This window comes from Megascapheus bottae, chromosome 1 (genome assembly GCF_031878675.1).
Source record: "Megascapheus bottae isolate mThoBot1 chromosome 1, mThoBot2.hap1, whole genome shotgun sequence".
In the NCBI taxonomy this organism is placed as follows: Eukaryota; Metazoa; Chordata; class Mammalia; order Rodentia; family Geomyidae; genus Megascapheus; species Megascapheus bottae.
The window spans coordinates 1,852,501-1,869,734 of record NC_143509.1 but is presented as its reverse complement, the minus strand read 5'-3'; the positions used below and the strand labels follow the sequence as shown (position 1 = coordinate 1,869,734).

Here is a 17,234-nt window from a genome sequence, read left to right as displayed (position 1 = left end):
GAGAAAAACAGAAAATGTCAACATTTGAACCACATATAAAGCAGCTTGCTTTGGTTTCTTTAAATAATTATAGCGGTCACGTTCAGTTATGTATGTTTACTTTGAGGTCACTTGATATGGAGGGGTAAGAAATGACTAAATTCCCTTTACTCAGCTTCCGCTCTGATGGTATCCTTCCCCAAGCCACATGACAACACACCCAGAAGATTAACCATGGTAACTTGAATGAAATAAATGAATTCATAAGAGCAAGAAGTCGCCTATGCGATTTGTCACACTTGGCTAGGAGTGAGAAGTGGCTCACGGAAAGGTTTACCAGATCTGAGATGGAGAAGGTAACTGTATCAGCTCTTCCATCGATCACCAACACCCTTGTAAGCAGAAGGGGTAATATGAAGAAATGACAAATGTGGAAGTCAGAGTGTGCCATCTCAAAGCCTTTTCCAGTAGACCATTATACTATAATCAAGTTTGACCCCATAATAGTAGATTTTATGCATATTTTATTTTTGCAAGAGCCAGTAAGTTTTTTTTAATTACAAGAATCACATGGATATAAGTTTGGTGTTGTATCATTAATTTACAGGATACCTTCTTGATATGATGCCTTCCAAAGCTCTGTGTCATAGAAGGCTTTCATATTTGGGCAGCAAAATATAGAGACAGTTCATGCAGTATTTTGTATATGTACCAATCCCCTTGGACTAGACTCAGGGCTTCGATGTGATCCCTGGGCTTTTTATTTTTTGCACAAGACTTGAGCCACAGCTTGACTTACCACTTTTTGGTGATCAATTGGAGATGAATCTCATGACTTTCTTGCTTGGGCAGACTTTGGAACAAGATCCTGAGTAGCTAAGATTACAAGTGTGAGCCAGCAGTGCCTGTTCTCCATACTTGAAGAAGATGTTCTAGTACATTATGCCATTAAGAAGAAATCATTCCTAAACATAGATGAATGAGGATTTCCAAAGATGGGGACCCTTGGATATCCTAGAGAGAAAAATTCACACTAGAACACAGTTTGCAACTAGATTCCACAGAAAACCTGAAATCAGCAAAGGAGAAACTCCTGGAACAAGATACAAGGACTATTTTCTACCTCCATATCATCAAACAATTTTAGGTCTGACTCTGAGTCTCTCGTCCTCCCGGGCATTTCTTCAGACTCCTACAATGGCTGATTTCATTCTTTCTACTTCCATGAGTCTCCTCAGGGCATTCTTGAGGTCCCGGTTCCTCAGGCTGTAGAGGAAGGGGTTCAGCATGGGGGTGACCACGCTGTACATCACTGAGGCCGTGGTCATCGAGTGGGAGTTTGGGGCCATGGCAGAGCTGAGGTACACACCCAGAACTGTACAGTAAAACAAGGAGACCACGGAGAGGTGAGAGGCGCAGGTGGAGAAGGCCTTGTGCTTCCCCTGGGTGGAGGCCATGGCCCGGATGGAGGAGAAGATCTTGTAGTAGGAATACAGGATGCCGGCCAGGGGGCCGCCAACCAGCAGTAGAACTGCACAATTCATCAACAAGTCGTTGAGAAAGGTGTCGGAACAGGCTCGGTGGGCCACCTGATTCACCTCGCAGAAGAAGTGGGGGATTGCCACCTGGGCACAGAAGGACAGCCTGAGCACCAGTAGGCTGTGCAGGGTGGAATTGAAGACATTGACCAGCCAGGAGCACAGAACGAGCAGCGCACACAGCCGCGGGCTCATGATGGCCGCGTAGCGCAGGGGGTGACAGATGGCCACATAGCGGTCATAGGCCATGACGGTCAGCAGAAAATTGTCCAACCCTACAAAGAGTAGAAAGAAGTCCATCTGGGTGAGGCTGCTTCCGAACGTGATAACTTTGGTGTCGGTGTGGAGGTTGAGCAGCATCTTAGGGATGGTAGAGGACGTTAAACCCACGTCCACCCAGGACAGGTTGCACAGGAAGAAGTACATGGGCGTGTGCAGACGGGGGTCGGAGACGGTGGCCAGGATGATGAGCAGATTCCCGAGCACCGTGATCAGGTACATGGACAGGAAGAGGCCAAAGAGGACGGGCTGCAAGCCGGGGTCCTCTGAAATCCCCAAAAGGAGAAATTCTAAAATTCCTGAGTCATTCATTGTTTGCAGGTGGTTGAAGACCTCTTTGTATAATGAATGTATACTAAGAAAATGCTAAAAAGATAAAAAAAACCACAGCAATGAAACAATGAAACAATGAAGCAAACTTGACTGAGACACTGCTCTAGCCATTCCACCGGGACCTGAGTTCTTGGGTTTTGTGCATGAATTTCTTCCTCTGCCAAAGGGATCCTTGTCAGGAGCTCGATTTTCTGGCCACCTCTTCATCTTTTCCAAGAATATGTATGGAATGTGTGTGTGTGTGTGTGTGTGTGTGTGTGTGTGTGTGTGTATGCTAGTCCTGCAGCTTGGGGTTTGAACTCAGGGGCCTGGGTGCTGTCTGTGAACATTGTTTGCTCAAAGCTATTGGTCTAAGTTGGGCACTGTGGCTCACGAGTGTCATCCTAGCTACTCCGGAGGCTGAGATCTAAGGATCAAGGTTCAAAGCCAGCCTGGGCACAAAAGATGATGAAACTCTTATCTCCAATTAACCTCTAGAAAACCGAAAGTGGTGGTGTGGCTCAAGGAGTAGGGTGGTAGCCTTGAGCTGAAGAGCTCAGGGACAGTGCCCAGGCCCAGAGTTCAAGCCCCACAACAGACCAAAAAAAAAAAAAAAGCTATTGGTCTAGCACTAGAGTCACAGCTTCACCTCTGGCTTTTTGTGTGTGATTAAGTGGAAACAATAGTCTGACAGACTTTCCTGTCCAGGCTAGTTTTGAACTGCAGTTCTCATATTTCAGCCTTGTGAGTTGCTAGGATTTTTAGGTGTGAGCCACCCGCACCTGGTTTCAAGTGCACCCCTCTGTCATTCCAGGGAGTAGATCTACACCCTGGCCTCTGTACTATTAGCTACCTCTGAGGGGACTCTTTCTTCTCTCTCTCTCTCATACACATTTATTACACTGTGCTGATTCCCTTACATTGCGAGGCAATCCCCAAATGTGCAGAGACTCTCCTGCCTCCTTCTTCTTTATGTTTTTCCACAGAGATATGTGAAGGTATTCCTTTGTGAGTATAATAAAATAAGGACTAAAATGAAAGAAAAGGGCAGATGATGACATACAAAAAGAATGGTGGCGGAATGTTAAATTCAGTGGTTTCCAAAAATCTGTATTAAGCATCAACAACTAAGCAAATGTACATATAACACTGGAAATATATGATCATTGGTGATGGCCTAGAAATAAAAGAATGTGTAAAGAATGCTTTTCTAACCATGGGCTCATTGCAAACATCCAGCTAATACACATTGATTTTCCAACACAACAAAAAAATTCCAGGTCTCACTAGGCCCTGGTAGCTCATATTTATAATCCTATTTACTCAGGAGGCTGAGATCTGAGGATCACAGTTCAAAGGCAGGACAGGAAAGCCCATGAGACGCTTATCTCTAACAAGAAAAAACAGGAAGTGGAGTTTGGCTCAAGTGTTAGAGCACTAGCCTTGAACACAAAAGCCCAGGGAGAGAGCCCAGGCCCTGAGTTCAAACCCCAGGACCTCAATTCAAGTCCCAGTTTCAGCACACACACGCATGCATGCACACACACACATACACCCCAGCACATCAGGTCTGTAACGTGCTATTTAACCTCTGAAAAGGTTGTCTTTGTGTTGGTTGGGCTAGGTGACAAGTAGCATTCATTCTTTGCTATTTATCCGAAGGGAAAACCACAATGAATCACCTGACTCACAGATTTTCTAAACACTCCGAGGAGCAAAAGACCTTGCTATGACAGTGAATAATACATTTTAAGGACCTACTGAGAAAACTCCATATAAAGTTCCTGGCTGGACAGAAGCTCTCTGAATGCAAGAAGATAGACATAGTCCTTAGGGTAAAATGTAAAGGTGGGGGGGGGGGCCTGAGTGAAATGGCCTATCTAGAAATGGTAACCCCAAAGTATATCTAGAAATAAACTAGGAAATGTCTCCCACATGCTGCTGCCTGTGGAATATAGGGAACTGAGCATAATAAAATAAATTTCAGTGGTTTTCCATCTCAGAAAGAATGAACGCCCTCACTTCACCTTGAGATTCACCTCTGTTCTTCCTAAGTACCTCAACGTCCTTGCGCCCATGCTGTATCCACGGGACACCATTTTATGTATCCCGGGTCTCCTCACCTTGGGCTGTCATTCAATCAAACAAGTAAAGCAATGGCCGCCGCCACCTCTCAGCTCTGGACCAGGATGCGGTGGCTCGGGGTGGACCTCAGGTAAATGTTGGAGTTTTCCATCTATCAGCAGCAATTCCTTGAATCACACGGGTTCTCAGACTCACCTGACTCACCCTGGGTGGGATTTCATGAACAGAGGGTTCCGGGGGGGGGGGGATTCTAACGCCAGTGAAAATGGAGGATGACACTGAGTTTAAACCTCTGGGATGGAGCCAAAAGCTAGAAAGCTGGCCAGGGTCACCACACACACACACACACACACACACACACACACACACACACACACACACACACACGCTGAGAAGCAATGGCAGAGTGCTGGGAACCCGCTCCTTAGATCCATCTCTCTCCAATTCCCAGCCTGCGCTTGTCATTTTCCCTGGGGGACTTTACCAAGAAAGCATTTATTTTCTGGTGGATTATCCCCAAGACACCTAGTTAAATGTCAGTTGAATCAGGAGTTATTAAGAGTCCCGCACGAACATCTTATCCCAACGCTGTTGCAGCTTTCAGCAAAGTCTAAGGTTTTCCAGGCCTGGAATCCCAGCTGTGCAGGAGGTAGAGATCTGAGGATCATGGTTCGAAGCCAGCTGGGGCAGAAAAGTTCATTTCACTCATCTGTAGTGAACCACCAAAAAGCCAGAAGTGGAGGTACGACTCAAGTGGCAGAGCACTAGCCTTGAGCCTAAAAGCTCAGAGACAGCACCCAGGCCTTGAGTTCAAGCCCCAGGAACAGCACCAAAACCAAAACCAAAACCAAAAGTAGTAAGTTTATTTCCAAATCATCCCCATGGCACGGAGACATCAAATGTTGTGAATTTTACATATGATGGAACCAAGTAAGGGAAAGACAAACGTGATATCCGAAGACTACCATTTTGTAGGGATACCTCAGTGATTTATCTAGTTTGGGGCTCATTTGCATCCCAGTAAATGTCTCCTCCCCCTGTGGGTTACAAGCCAGGAAGTCCCAACCACAAGAACCCGCTGAATCTAGTTTCTTCTTCTGGCTTCTATTTATTTACTTAGCCTGCTGTGGGGCTTGAATTCAAGGCCTGGGCACTGTCTCTGAGCTCTTTCTTTTTTACTCAAGCCTAGCCCTCAACCACTCTGAGCCATAGTGTCACTTTCTCCTCCTCCTCCTCCCCCTCCCCCTCCTCCTCTTCCTCCTCCTCCTCCTCCTTCTCCTCCTCCTTTTTCTACGGTTAACTGAAGTCTTACAGGGACCTTTCTGTCTGGGCTGGCTTCAAACTGCCCTCCTCAAATCTTAGCCTTCTGAGTATGTAGGATTACAGGCATGAGCCAGTATTCCATCTCCCTGGTGGTTTTTTTTTTTCTGATTCAGAAAAGCCAAAGTTCATGGCGATTGATGCAGTCACAGCGAAGATGGCGCCCCAGTGATGAGATGCCTGAGAGCTCTTTTCATTTCCCTGTTCCTCAGACTGTACACAAAGGGGTTCAGCATTTGTGGGACCACGATATACAAAATCGAAGCCACCGCATTCTTAGTGGGAGACACAGAAACCTCCGAGCTCATGTACACCCCAAGGCCCGTCCCATAGAATAAAGACACCACGGCGAGGTGAGAGCCGCAGGTGGAGAAAGCTCTGCGCCTTCCCCTTCGGGTGGGAATCTTCCGCACCGAGGTGACAATGTGGCAGTAGGAGAAGATGATCCCCAGGAGAGGCACTCCAGCGAACAGACTGGTCCCCGAGTAGACCAGCAGGATGTTGAGGGAGGCGTCGGAGCAGGAGAGGCTGACGACCTGAACGAGTTCACAGAAGAAGTGGGGTATGTCCAGATCCGTGCAGAAAGCCAGCCGGAGCACCATGAGACTGTGCAGCAAGGCGTTGCTGGTGGCGACACCTAGACACAGCACAACCAGGAGGACGCAGGAGCGAGGACTCATGATGGCTGTGTACCTCAGGGGGTGACAGATGGCCACATAGCGGTCGTAGGCCATCACGGCCAGGAGACAGTTCTCCAGGCCACCAAAGACCAAGACGAAGCAGAGCTGAGAGAGACAGCCCGGGTAGGAGATGCTGTGGCTGCCGGCTCCCACGTCCGCCAGCATGTTGGGGACGGTGGTGGTGCTGATGCAGATGTCTGTGAAGGAGAGGGTGGAGAGGAAGAGGTACATGGGGGTGTGGAGGTGGGGGTGGGAGCTGACAGCCAGGACGATGAGCAGATTTCCGAGCACCGTGATCAGGTAGATGGACAGGAAGAGGCTGAAGACGAAGGGCTGGAGTTCCGGGTCCTCTGTCAGTCCCAGGAGCAGGAATCTGGGAATGCTTGTTTGGTTTGTGGCTTCCATACTGCTGTAAAATGATGTGGGGGTGGGGAGATGAGGTGAACGGAACAAAGGGAATGCTGTCCTCACAGTGTCACACAGAATGGGGTCCTGGGTGTGAACAATGGGGTGCCATTTTTTTGTCAGTCCTGGGGCTTGAACTCAGGGCCTGAGCACTGTCCTTGGGCTTTCTCAAGGCTAGAGCTCCACCACAGGAGGCTCAGCACCACTTCTGCATTTTCTGATGGTTAATTGGAGATAAGAGTGCGAAGCGTAGGGAATAAAATTATGACCATCACACACCTAACCGCTAGTTTTGCTTCTGTACCTTTGCTTACTGACCCAGGGGGACGTGGAAAAATACCAGCAGTTTTTCTATAGACACTCTGCAACCACACGCCCCTCCACCCCTCTGTGAATGTTGTACACACCCGGATCTGGATGCAAGAGTTAACAGCCGAGCTTGTGACTATGGGATTTCCCCTAGACCCCTACAGCAAACAGTTTGAAGTACGTCCACCCTTTGACCTAACCAATAATCCGTTCCCAGCCTTTTCCTACTCTATAGGGCGCCAGTCATATTATAATGTTGCTTTATGATTTCCCCATGGAGCATAGTGATTTGTTATGATGGATGCTAAGTTCCTGCCTCCCTCAAAAACAGTGTATAAAAAGTGTTGTGACCCTGAGCTCAGGACCTCTCAGCGACACTGGCATGGAGGTCCGGGTTCGAACTCGCAATAAACGATCCTTGCCTCTTTGCTTTGGCCTTGGCCTCTGGTGGTTCTTTCAGGATCCTAGGAATTCGGGTACAACAAGAGTCTCAGGGACTCTTGTGCCCAGGCTGGCTTTGAACCTTGATCCTCAGATCTCAGCCCCCTGAGTAGCTAGGATGACAGGCGTGGGCCACCGTGCCCTGCTCCACAGAGTCTCCCTACATTCCCCTACATAGCATGGTAGTTTCTTCTTGAATGGGGTCCCAAGGTTTTCATTGGGAAATCTCTTCTGAACTTTGCTGAAAGTCCTGACCTGGTAAATCCACCTCTACCCATTCAGTTCACTGCAGTAGGCGGGGATATGAGTGACTATTAGAAAAGTCTGCCCAGATGCTGTGTGCCAGCCCTCACGCCTGTCATCCCAGCTCCTCAAGAAGGCAGAGACCTGAGGATCGCAGTTCAAAGCCAGCCCCAGTGGGAAAGTTCATGAACCTCTTACCTCCAGTGATCCGTGAAAAAAGCTGGCAATGGAGCTGTGGCTAAAGTGGTAGAGCACCAGATTTGAGTAAAAGAGCCCCGGGCCAGCGCCCAGGCCCCGAGTTCAAGCTCTCGTCTTCAGTGCCTCCCGTAAGCTCCCAAGCCTTGCCCCGGACACAAAAGCAAGCTGTCTTTAGCCATGGATTTGAAGAAACTTGGGGACAAGGGGACGACACGTTCTCTGTCTCATCAAGAGGGAATTTTTCCCTGTAAGGAAAGAGGCAACATGCATTCGGTACAAGCAGTGGGCGCCGCACGATGGCTAATGGAGACAAGGCGGAAAGTGAGGTGTGGCTTTCCGGAAGGGAGAGGCTTCTAAGTTAACACAGACGCAGATAATCGGGCGTTTTAGCAGGGTGTCTCCGGGAGAGCGGTCTTCCTTCCTGGGGAAGAGAGAGGATGTGTCAGCCGTGATCATTTGATGTCAGATTGGACTCTTTGACCATGGATTTGATTAGGTAGTTATTTCATTTTAACTTTTCATGGTTTGGCCCTGGGGCTTGAACTCAGGGCCTGGGTGCTGTCTCTGAGTATCTTTTTTGTTCAAAGCTAGTGCTCTGCCACTTGAATCACAGCTCTACTTTCAGATTTTTATTTATTGATTGATTGTTTGTTGATGATAAGAGTTACATGGATTTTCCTTCCCCAGCTGGCTTTGAATCGTAGTTTATTAATTCATTTAGTCTGAATTGCTGGGTACTGGTAGCTCAGTCCTATAATCCTAGTTACTCAGGTGAGTGAGATATGAGGACTGTGGTTCAAAGCCAGTCCAGGCAGGAAAGTTCACGAGATTCTTATTTGCAATTAACTCCAAAAAGCCAGAAGCAGAGCTGTGGTTCTAGCGGTAGAACACAAAAGCTCAGGGACAGTGCTGAGGCCCTGAATTAAACCCTCAAGACCACACACACACACACACACACACACACACAACCACATAGCCCCCGAAAACCCCAACCAACCAACCACCAAGTAACTACAGCAACAAAAATGTTCCCAACTTATTACTATTCCCTAACTAGTGGTTGGTACTGGAGGACTGACTGCCTTTTGTCTGTGTGGCTGAGGATGGGGTCCTGTTCGGGATGGGGGGAGAGGGGAGGGAAAGTGGAGGTGAGGTCATGCGCAGTCTCTGTCTTGGTGTGCGGTAGACTCAGGGAAAGATGAGGACAGGGGAGCTCAGGGTGAGGCTTTCTGTGTCTCCATTTTCTTCCCCAGAGTCGTCAGCGCTCCCTTTTGGACAGTGACAGAACAAAAGCTTTCTGTACAGCCACAAATCCAGAACTCAGAAGGGGAGTCAGAGGAGGAATGGACTATGTGAGGGGCTGGTTTACACCCATCTCCCACAATTCATATGCCCCCATCTTCATCTCCAACCCCACAGAGCCTGATTATCTTGGAGATGATTCTCTGAAAAGATTAGAATGTGAGCCCTGAAATAAGGTGTCTGGTGTCTTTAAAAGAAGAGATTTTGAGCTGGGAGCTGGTGGCTCATGCCTGTAATCCTCGCTACTCTGAGATCTGAGGATCACGGTTCAAAGCCAGCCAGGGTAGGAAAGTGCACGAGATTCTTACTTCCAATGAACGACCAAAAACCTGGAAGTGGAATGGTGGTTCAAGAGATAAAGCCTAGCTTTAAATAGATACATTCAGGGACAGTACCAAGCCATAGTACTGGCACAGAAAACAAACCACACTCATATTCACCCAGACCCAAACCTTACAAGGCTCTTGTTTGAAGAGAGAGATACACGCAGGTGCCAGGACGGGCAAGGTGGACATTCTCATTGTCTGAGGTCTGTCCCCTCCTCTCTGTCTTTCCAGGAGAAAATCTCCCCAGGCGGGAATGTAAACTCGTTCAGCCACTCTGGAAAACAGTGTGTAGGCTCCTTAAAAGATTCAACATAGAGCTCCCCTACAAGCCAGCAATCCCACTCCTGAGCATTTACCCAAATGTCCGCAGTCAAGGCCGCATTAAATGCACCAGCCCAGCCATGTTCATTTCAGCATTGTTTACGATAGGCCAAGATGGGGAACCAACCCAGACAGCCCTCAGTCAGCGGGTGAATGGATCAAGAAAATGTGGTGTTCATACACAATGAAATTCTAGGCTTCCATCAGAAAGAATGACCTTCCCCCTTTCATAAGGAAATGGGAAGACCTGGAAAAAACTAAATTAACGGAAGTAAACCAGATCCAAAGAAACACAGGCTGCACGGCTCCCCTCATTTGTAATAACTAGACTATGTTCTTAGCAGAGGTTCTCAAGGGTTCAATAGCTATGTGCATATATATGGTCACAGAAAATGGGGCTTCTCAAAATGAATTCCAAGAAATGGAAACACGAAGTTTAAATTTTTTTCGGTTCTGCATTTGCATTATAGTTTTTATTTAAAATTTTTTTTATGTTGGGCTAATGTATGTTTGTCGGTAGTAGTGCATTACTTCTCACACATTGATACCCCTTCTCATGTTTTTGTCGCCATTTCCCTCTCCCCACCCCTCCCTTTCCTCTTGTTTTCCCCCTTTCTCTTACCTATTTCAAATCAACAAATCAATGTATATACACTATACCAGGTAGCAAAGCCAGTAACAATATGAGTTTAACCAGAAGGGCAAAAAAAGAGAAGAGAAATAACATAGTACATTACGAACAACAATCACACAAGATAAAGCTCTTGTTTCCATATCCTAGAGATCCTATCATTTAGCCTCATCTTATATCACCTTATATACTTAGGCTTTGCCCTATTGTAATCTTCTGCTAGAAGAGTCCTAGATGTCTAGTAATTATTACAAATGAGAGAAACCATTGAGCCTATGTTCCTTTGGGTCTGGCTACTTCACTTAAAGTTTTTATTTAAAAATTTTATTGTCAGGGTGATGTATAGAGGGGTTAGAATTATATATATATATATATATATATATATTTTTTTTTTTTTTTTTGGTGGGTCATGGGGCTTGAACTCGGCCTGGGCGCTGTCCCTGAGCTCTTCAGATCAAGGCTACCACCCTACCCTTGAGCCAAGCCCCACTTCCCATTTTCTAGAGGTTCACTGGAGATAAGAGTCTCAGGGACTTTTGTGCCCAGGCTGGCTTTGAACCTCGATCCTCAGATCTCAGCCTCCTGAGCAGCTAGGAAAACAGGCCACCATCTGGCAACAGTTACATTGTTAAGGTGGTGAGCACATCTTGAACATTGTTGCCCGTTCACCTGAGTTTCTCCCACTTTCCTTCCCCCACTGGCTCCGGAGTGGCAGAGCTCCTGTCCAGCATACTGTCTTGTGAACATCACTCATGCACTGGCTCTCCCTTCCACCTTTTTCTCATTATCTTGCTTTTCCCCTCCCCTTCCCCAGGTCAGACAAACCAGTAAATGTATACACAATCCACTGAGTACCTGAGTCAGATACAGCCACAGCAGGGGATAAACCATGAGTGGGGCAGGAGGGAAGATAAAAAGTAAAAGAGGAAAAACTTAAGTTCTGGTAGCACAGCAGAAAACAACAGGCTCGAGGACAAGGTCTTGCGGGTTCGCAGTTGTGTCTTGTTTTCTCCTCTCCCTTACTGCCTGCGCCCTTCCTCTGAGGGTAGGTGTGTCTGGTCCCCAGACCCCAGCCCCCGTCTAGGAAGAGGACCTGGTGTGGGGGACGGAGCCCTCCCCAGACCCCAGACCCCAGCCCCCGTCTAGGAAGAGGACCTGGCGTCTTGGGGGGCGTCGGGGGGTGGAGAGGATGGGGCCAGAAGGACTGCGCTCACAGGAAAACAGAGAAGAACGGAGAAGGCAAGCTCACTGCGCTCCCTCCCCCGCCGCTTCCCGCAGCCCTGGCCGGGTTGGTGGCCGGGTTGGTGGCCGGGTTGGTGGCCGGGGCGGTGGCCGGGCGCGCAGAGCGTCCGCGTCCTCTCCGGGCAGCCAGCGCGCGTCCACCCGCAGCCCGCGCCTCCCCGCAGCGCTCTTCACCCTCTCTAGGTCCCCAGGGCGCAGGAGGGGCCGGGCAAGGCCTCGCCCCACCTCCCTTAGCCCTTAGCCCTCCTCCCTCCCTCCTCCCCGCCTCCCCTCCCTCCTCCCTCCCTTTTCTTCACTCCCTTTCTCCCTCTCTCTTCTTTCTTTCTCCCCTCTCTCCCCACTCTCTTTCCCCCTCCCTCCCTCCCTCCCTCTCTCTCCCTCCTTCTTTCTCAGTAGAGCTAGGTGTTGAGCTCAGGGCACCACACCTGCCAGACACATGCTGTCCCTTGTGGGCCTTTCCACCAGCCCCTTGTATGGGTTTTGTTGTTGCTTGTTTGGTTTTTTTTTTTTTGCCAGTCCTGGGCTTGAGCTCAGGGCCTGAGCACTGTCCTTGGACTTTCTCAAGGCTAGAGCTCTACCACTTGAGTCTCAGCACCACTTCCAGCTTTTTTTTTTCTATGTATGTGGTACTGAGGAATCGAACCCAGGGCTTCAATGCATGCTAGGCAAGCACTCTACCACTAGGCCACACTCCTGGCCTCCCATTTCATTGCTCTTTATTACGGAGACCTGGAGGCTGTGGGTTGGAGGCCAGCCCAGGCAGTTAGCAAGAAAGAAAAAGCTGAGTAAGAGAATCATGGCTCAATCGGTCGTGTGCCAGCTGTGAGCAAGAAAGAGGAGCAAAGGCGAGGCCTTGAGTTCAAGCCTTAGTATGGGCCAAGCATAAACAGCCACCGAAGCCCACTGTTTCCTCTCTGTGCTTTCCTGGAGGCAGGGACTGGAAGCAGTTGCAGTCACGGTGGAGTTTGGTTCCAGTAGGGCTTTTTAAGTCCCCCTGCCTCCCTGGCTGACAGCCCCTGTCTGTGGGCAGTCAGCGCCAGCATACGCTGTTGGCCCCAAATGGAATTCGAACACAGCAATTTCTTGCTTGGAAGTAATTTTCCGTTTCAATTTCAGTTGTAGAGGTGATGTACAGAGGTTCAGTCTCAGTTACATAAGACGGGTAATGAGTACATTTCTTGCTTTCTTTCTTTTCCTTTTTTTGTTTTTGGCAGTCCTGGGGCTTGGACTCTGGGCCTGGGTGCTGTCCCTGAGCTCTTCACTTCAAGGCTACCACCCTACCCTTGAGCCACAGTGCCACTTCCGATTTTCTAGTGGTTAATTGGAAATAAGAGACTCATGGACATTAGTGCCCATTCTGGCTTTGAACCACAATCCTCAGATCTCAGCCTCCTGAGTAGCTAAGATAACAGGCGTGAGCCCCTATGCCCAGCACGCCTGGCTCTACATTTCTTTTAGAACGGTGCCACCATATCCCTCATTCTGGGTTGTATAGTTCATTTCCAAAGTAGTCTGTTGAATTTCACTACTGAGTTAGTTCACCTTTTGTCCCACTGTTTCTGTGATTCCTCTTGCCCTCCCCAAATCAGAGAAACTTACATACAAGACCAAAGGTAAAGAAATCTCCAACAGTGACAAAAGAGTGTGTGTGTGGGGGGGAACAGAAAAAAGAACCCCAAAACATAAAAGACAAAACCTCTTGTTCCCAGTTCTTGGGGTTCATTTCCATAAGCACCATTTTGTATGAGCACATGCATGTAGCTACGGAACACGGGAGGTTCTCGGGTGGGTAGTCCTCCTTTATCCTCACTGTGGGAATGCTTGCAGTCCAGTTGACCCGTGTTAACTTTTATTATCCCTTTGCTTCACTTGTAGATTGTAATCTAATGATTACGAATGAGGGAAACCATGGCAGCTATGTTTCTTTGGGTCTAACTTTGCTTACTGAGGTTTATGTTCTCCCCCACGCCTTTCCATTTCTGTTGGCCTGGGGCGTTGCCATTCTTTCCGATGGTGCATACAATTCCACGGTATATCCACACACGTTCTTCATCCATCCATCCACGAGGGATTCTTGTTTTCTTCACCTGGTGTTCAGACGCCTTTTCTCAGACCCAGGATGCCGAGTACCCGTCTAGCTTCTTTCTCAAGCAGCCTCTCCAGGGCCTTCTTGAGGTCCTGGTTCCTCAGGCTGTAGATAAAGGGGTTCAGCATGGGGGTGACCACGCTGTACATCACGGAGGCTGTGGCTGTCGCGCGTGGGTCTTGGGTCACGGCAGAGCTGAGGTACACACCCAGGAGTGTGCAGTAAAACAAGGAGACCACGGACAGGTGAGAGGCGCAGGTAGAGAAGGCCTTGCGCTTCCCCTGGGTGGAGGCCGTGGCCCGGATGGAGGCCACGATTTTATAATAAGAATAGAGAATAGCAGCAAGGGAGCCGCCACCCAGCAGGCCAGCGACACAGTACAGCGCCATGTCGTTCAGGAAAGTGTCAGAACACGCAAGGTGAACCAACTGGTTAGGCTCACAGAAAAAGTGTGGGATTTCCAGAGCCTTGCAGAAGGCCAGACGCTGGACCAGGAGGGTTTGGAACAAGGAGTTCAGGACACTCGTGATCCAGGAGCCCAGCACCAGCTCCACACACAGCCGGGGGCTCATGATGGTCGCGTAGCGCAGGGGGTGACAGATGGCCACGAAGCGGTCATAGGCCATCGCCGTCAGCAGGAAGTCGTCCAGCCCTATGAATAACGTGAAGAAGAACATCTGGGCCAGGCAGCCCGCGTGGCTGATGGCCCGGCTGTGCGTGTGCAGGTTCAGCAGCATGTTGGGGACGGTGGTGGAGGTGAAGCCGACGTCCACCCAGGACAGGTTGCACAGGAAGAAGTACATGGGCGTGTGCAGACGGGGGTCGGAGACGGTGGCCAGGACGAGGAGCAGATTCCCGAGCACCGTGATCAGGTACATGGACAGGAAGAGGCCAAAGAGGATGGGCTGCAAGCTGCGGTCCTCTGAAATCCCCAGAAGAAGAAATTCTAAAATTCCTGAGCCATTCATTGTTTGCAGGTGGTTGAAGACCCCCTTCTATAGTTAATGTAGGCTAATGAAAATGTAAAACAGCAAAAAAGAATGAAAACAAGAGTAGATGATACACTAAAACCATGCAAACTTAACTGAGATACTACCACCTTCATGCTACAGCCAAGACATGAACTCTCGGGTTTTGTGTATAAATCATGCTGGTGCATGAAGTAGGGTTTAGGTGCTATTTTTTACCTTTTTTTTTTTTTTGCCAGTCCTGGGCTTGAGCTCAGGGCCTGAGCACTGTCCTTGGATTTTCTCAAGGCTAGAGCTCTACCACTTGAGCTCAGCACCACTTCCAGCTTTTTTCTATGTATGTGGTACCGAGGAATCGAACCCAGGGCTTCATGCATGCTAGGCAAGCACTCTACCTCTAGGCCACACTCCCAGCCCGCTGTCCATTGGCTTTTTTGATCAAAAGCTGTTGTTCTACTATTTGATCCACAGCTCTTTTGATCCATAGCTTCTTTATGCTATTTAATTGAAAGTAAGAATTTTATCAAGTTTCCTGCTTGGTCTGGCTTCACACTGTGATCCTCAGATCTCAGCACCTAAAGTAGCTACCAGTGCCCAGGTGAGATGATATATTTTTTAGGCACTGTGGAAGAAATGATACTGAAACGCATTATTTCATCCTATGTACAGAGTTACATATGAGTTCAAGTGTACCTTTGATGCTGGTTAATTCAAGAAAAAAAAAAAAGAGATAAAAAGAAAGCCGGATGCCAATGGCTCACATCTGCAATCCAAGTTACTCAGGAGACTGAGAGGTCAGTCTGAAGCCAACTGTGGCAGAAAAGTCTGTGAGACTCTTATCTCCACGGAACCAGCAAAAATCTGGAAGTGGGACTATGGCACAAGTGGTAGAGCACCAGACTTGAGAAGAAAAGCCCAGGTCCTGAGTTCAAGCCCCAAGATGTGCACGTGTGCACACACACACGCACACAGCCACACACACACACAATCTGAAGGAAGAAGGTTCCTTGTTCACTATACTTCTCTCCTTATTTTGTACCCAATTTTCTGGTCCCCTAATTGCACAATTTTCCTTTTTCTCTTTTGCCTAGGCTCTAACTTCAGTGGAAAGTCTTTGTGGACTTCCGTTCATCTCATTCAGCTACCTGTGGATCCAGACAGGTGCTTTTCTGGGTTCAAAGGACACGTCACCTTCTGAATGTGAGACAAGCTGTCAAGTGAACCCAATAAAATGATGCTCCAACACATAGAAACAACGGGCTGTTTTTGTTTCCTTTTCCTTCTTTCCATTTGCCTTTGGTGTGTTCCCTTCTGTCTTCATTTTTGATTCCTGGACTCTTTTGTCTTGAATGCAACGTTATCTGATTTGGGGAGGGGTAAAGGAAGCCCAGAAATGGCGGGACAGAGGGTGAAGTAACTCAGCAGTGATACTCACCATGTCACTGTAACCCCTCGGTTCATCGCCTTTGTAATAAAATAAAAGAGAAAAGGAAACAGAAAAGAAACGAGCCTGGTGAGTGAGACGCAGCTGTGTCTCAGGCTCACCTGCGTGGCGCTTGTGGGGACAGCACCTGGACGTGGACAGCCGAGTCGTCTCTAGAGGGCAGAGAGAATCTGGAGCTCGGGCTGTGACAGGATGCAAGGAGGAGGTAAGCCATGGGTCCACTAAGCCGCGCGTGAAACCTGCCCGGAGGCCGCCATATCCACTGCAGCCCACGACTGTCCCCTTTGAGGGAAAAAGCCAGGGTGTGTTTCTCCCTCCCCACCTGCTCATTAGCTACTTTTCCCCGCGTTACTCTGAACCCAAGCACCCCATTTCCCTCAAGGGGCACCGGTCTGGGCAGAATTTTTTTTTTTTAAAGTTACACTCATTTGCTTTTCTCAAGAGACAAGATTCGAAGGGAGGCGAATTCAGACTTATTTATTCTTCTAGACCTTTCTTCCTTAAAGGTCATGATATATGGATATTAGATCCAAACAGTACAAGAGCAATGACTCAATATGCGGGTACCCAAGGTCACTGACATGACCTTGGAGATGTAAATATAACTACCTAGACATAAAAATCTATGGTGAGATACGTGCTCTGTAGACATAATGTTATATAGATCGACGTGTCTCTATCACGTGCAAACTCTCAGCTTCATTTTAATTCTGTTCTAAAATTTATGTGTCAGTGATTGCATATAGAGATTCCCTTCTTGAATACTCGTTTGTTAAACATGACATCTGAAATATGACGTAAAAAATCAGTGTTAATAAAATCTTTTAATGTAAAAAGCTGTTATTCCAAAGGTAACAAGAGTTTACAGTTACCTAAGTCAGGTAATGAGTACATTTCTTTTTGGACACTGTTACCCCATCCTTCCCTCTTTCCCAGTTCTCCCCTCCTGTCCTTTCCCACAAGTCGTGTAGTTCTTTTTTCTACTAATTGCCCTGTGAGGACACTATGGCACTGTTTACCCTTTATCCTTCCATTTCTGTGCCCCCTTAATCCCTAAGGACAGATAAATGAACAAAAAAGAGTAGAAGAAAAGGAAAACAACAACCAAGAAAAAAAAAAACAAGC

The 17,234-nt window shown here is 48.1% G+C and overlaps 3 protein-coding genes across 3 annotated transcripts; all 3 read right to left on the bottom strand.

The window, feature by feature from the left end:
- Positions 1 to 1,163: 1,163 nt before the first annotated feature.
- Positions 1,164 to 2,111, bottom strand: LOC150067888 (olfactory receptor 7A10-like). Its single transcript, XM_090342829.1, has one exon. It carries the CDS (start codon positions 2,106 to 2,108, stop codon positions 1,164 to 1,166), a length of 945 nt encoding a protein of 314 aa, XP_090198955.1. The 5' UTR covers positions 2,109 to 2,111.
- Positions 2,112 to 5,659: 3,548 nt separating this feature from the next.
- Positions 5,660 to 6,598, bottom strand: LOC150067887 (olfactory receptor 7G2-like). Its single transcript, XM_090341779.1, has one exon. It carries the CDS (start codon positions 6,596 to 6,598, stop codon positions 5,660 to 5,662), a length of 939 nt encoding a protein of 312 aa, XP_090197905.1.
- Positions 6,599 to 8,089: 1,491 nt separating this feature from the next.
- Positions 8,090 to 14,575, bottom strand: LOC150067886 (olfactory receptor 1571-like). Its single transcript, XM_090340855.1, has 3 exons — positions 13,726 to 14,575; positions 11,619 to 11,790; positions 8,090 to 8,210 (listed from the first exon to the last, which is right to left on the bottom strand). The coding sequence occupies exons 1-3, from the start codon at positions 14,573 to 14,575 to the stop codon at positions 8,090 to 8,092; spliced, it is 1,143 nt and encodes a 380-aa protein (XP_090196981.1).
- Between the last annotated feature and the right edge of the window lie 2,659 nt (positions 14,576 to 17,234).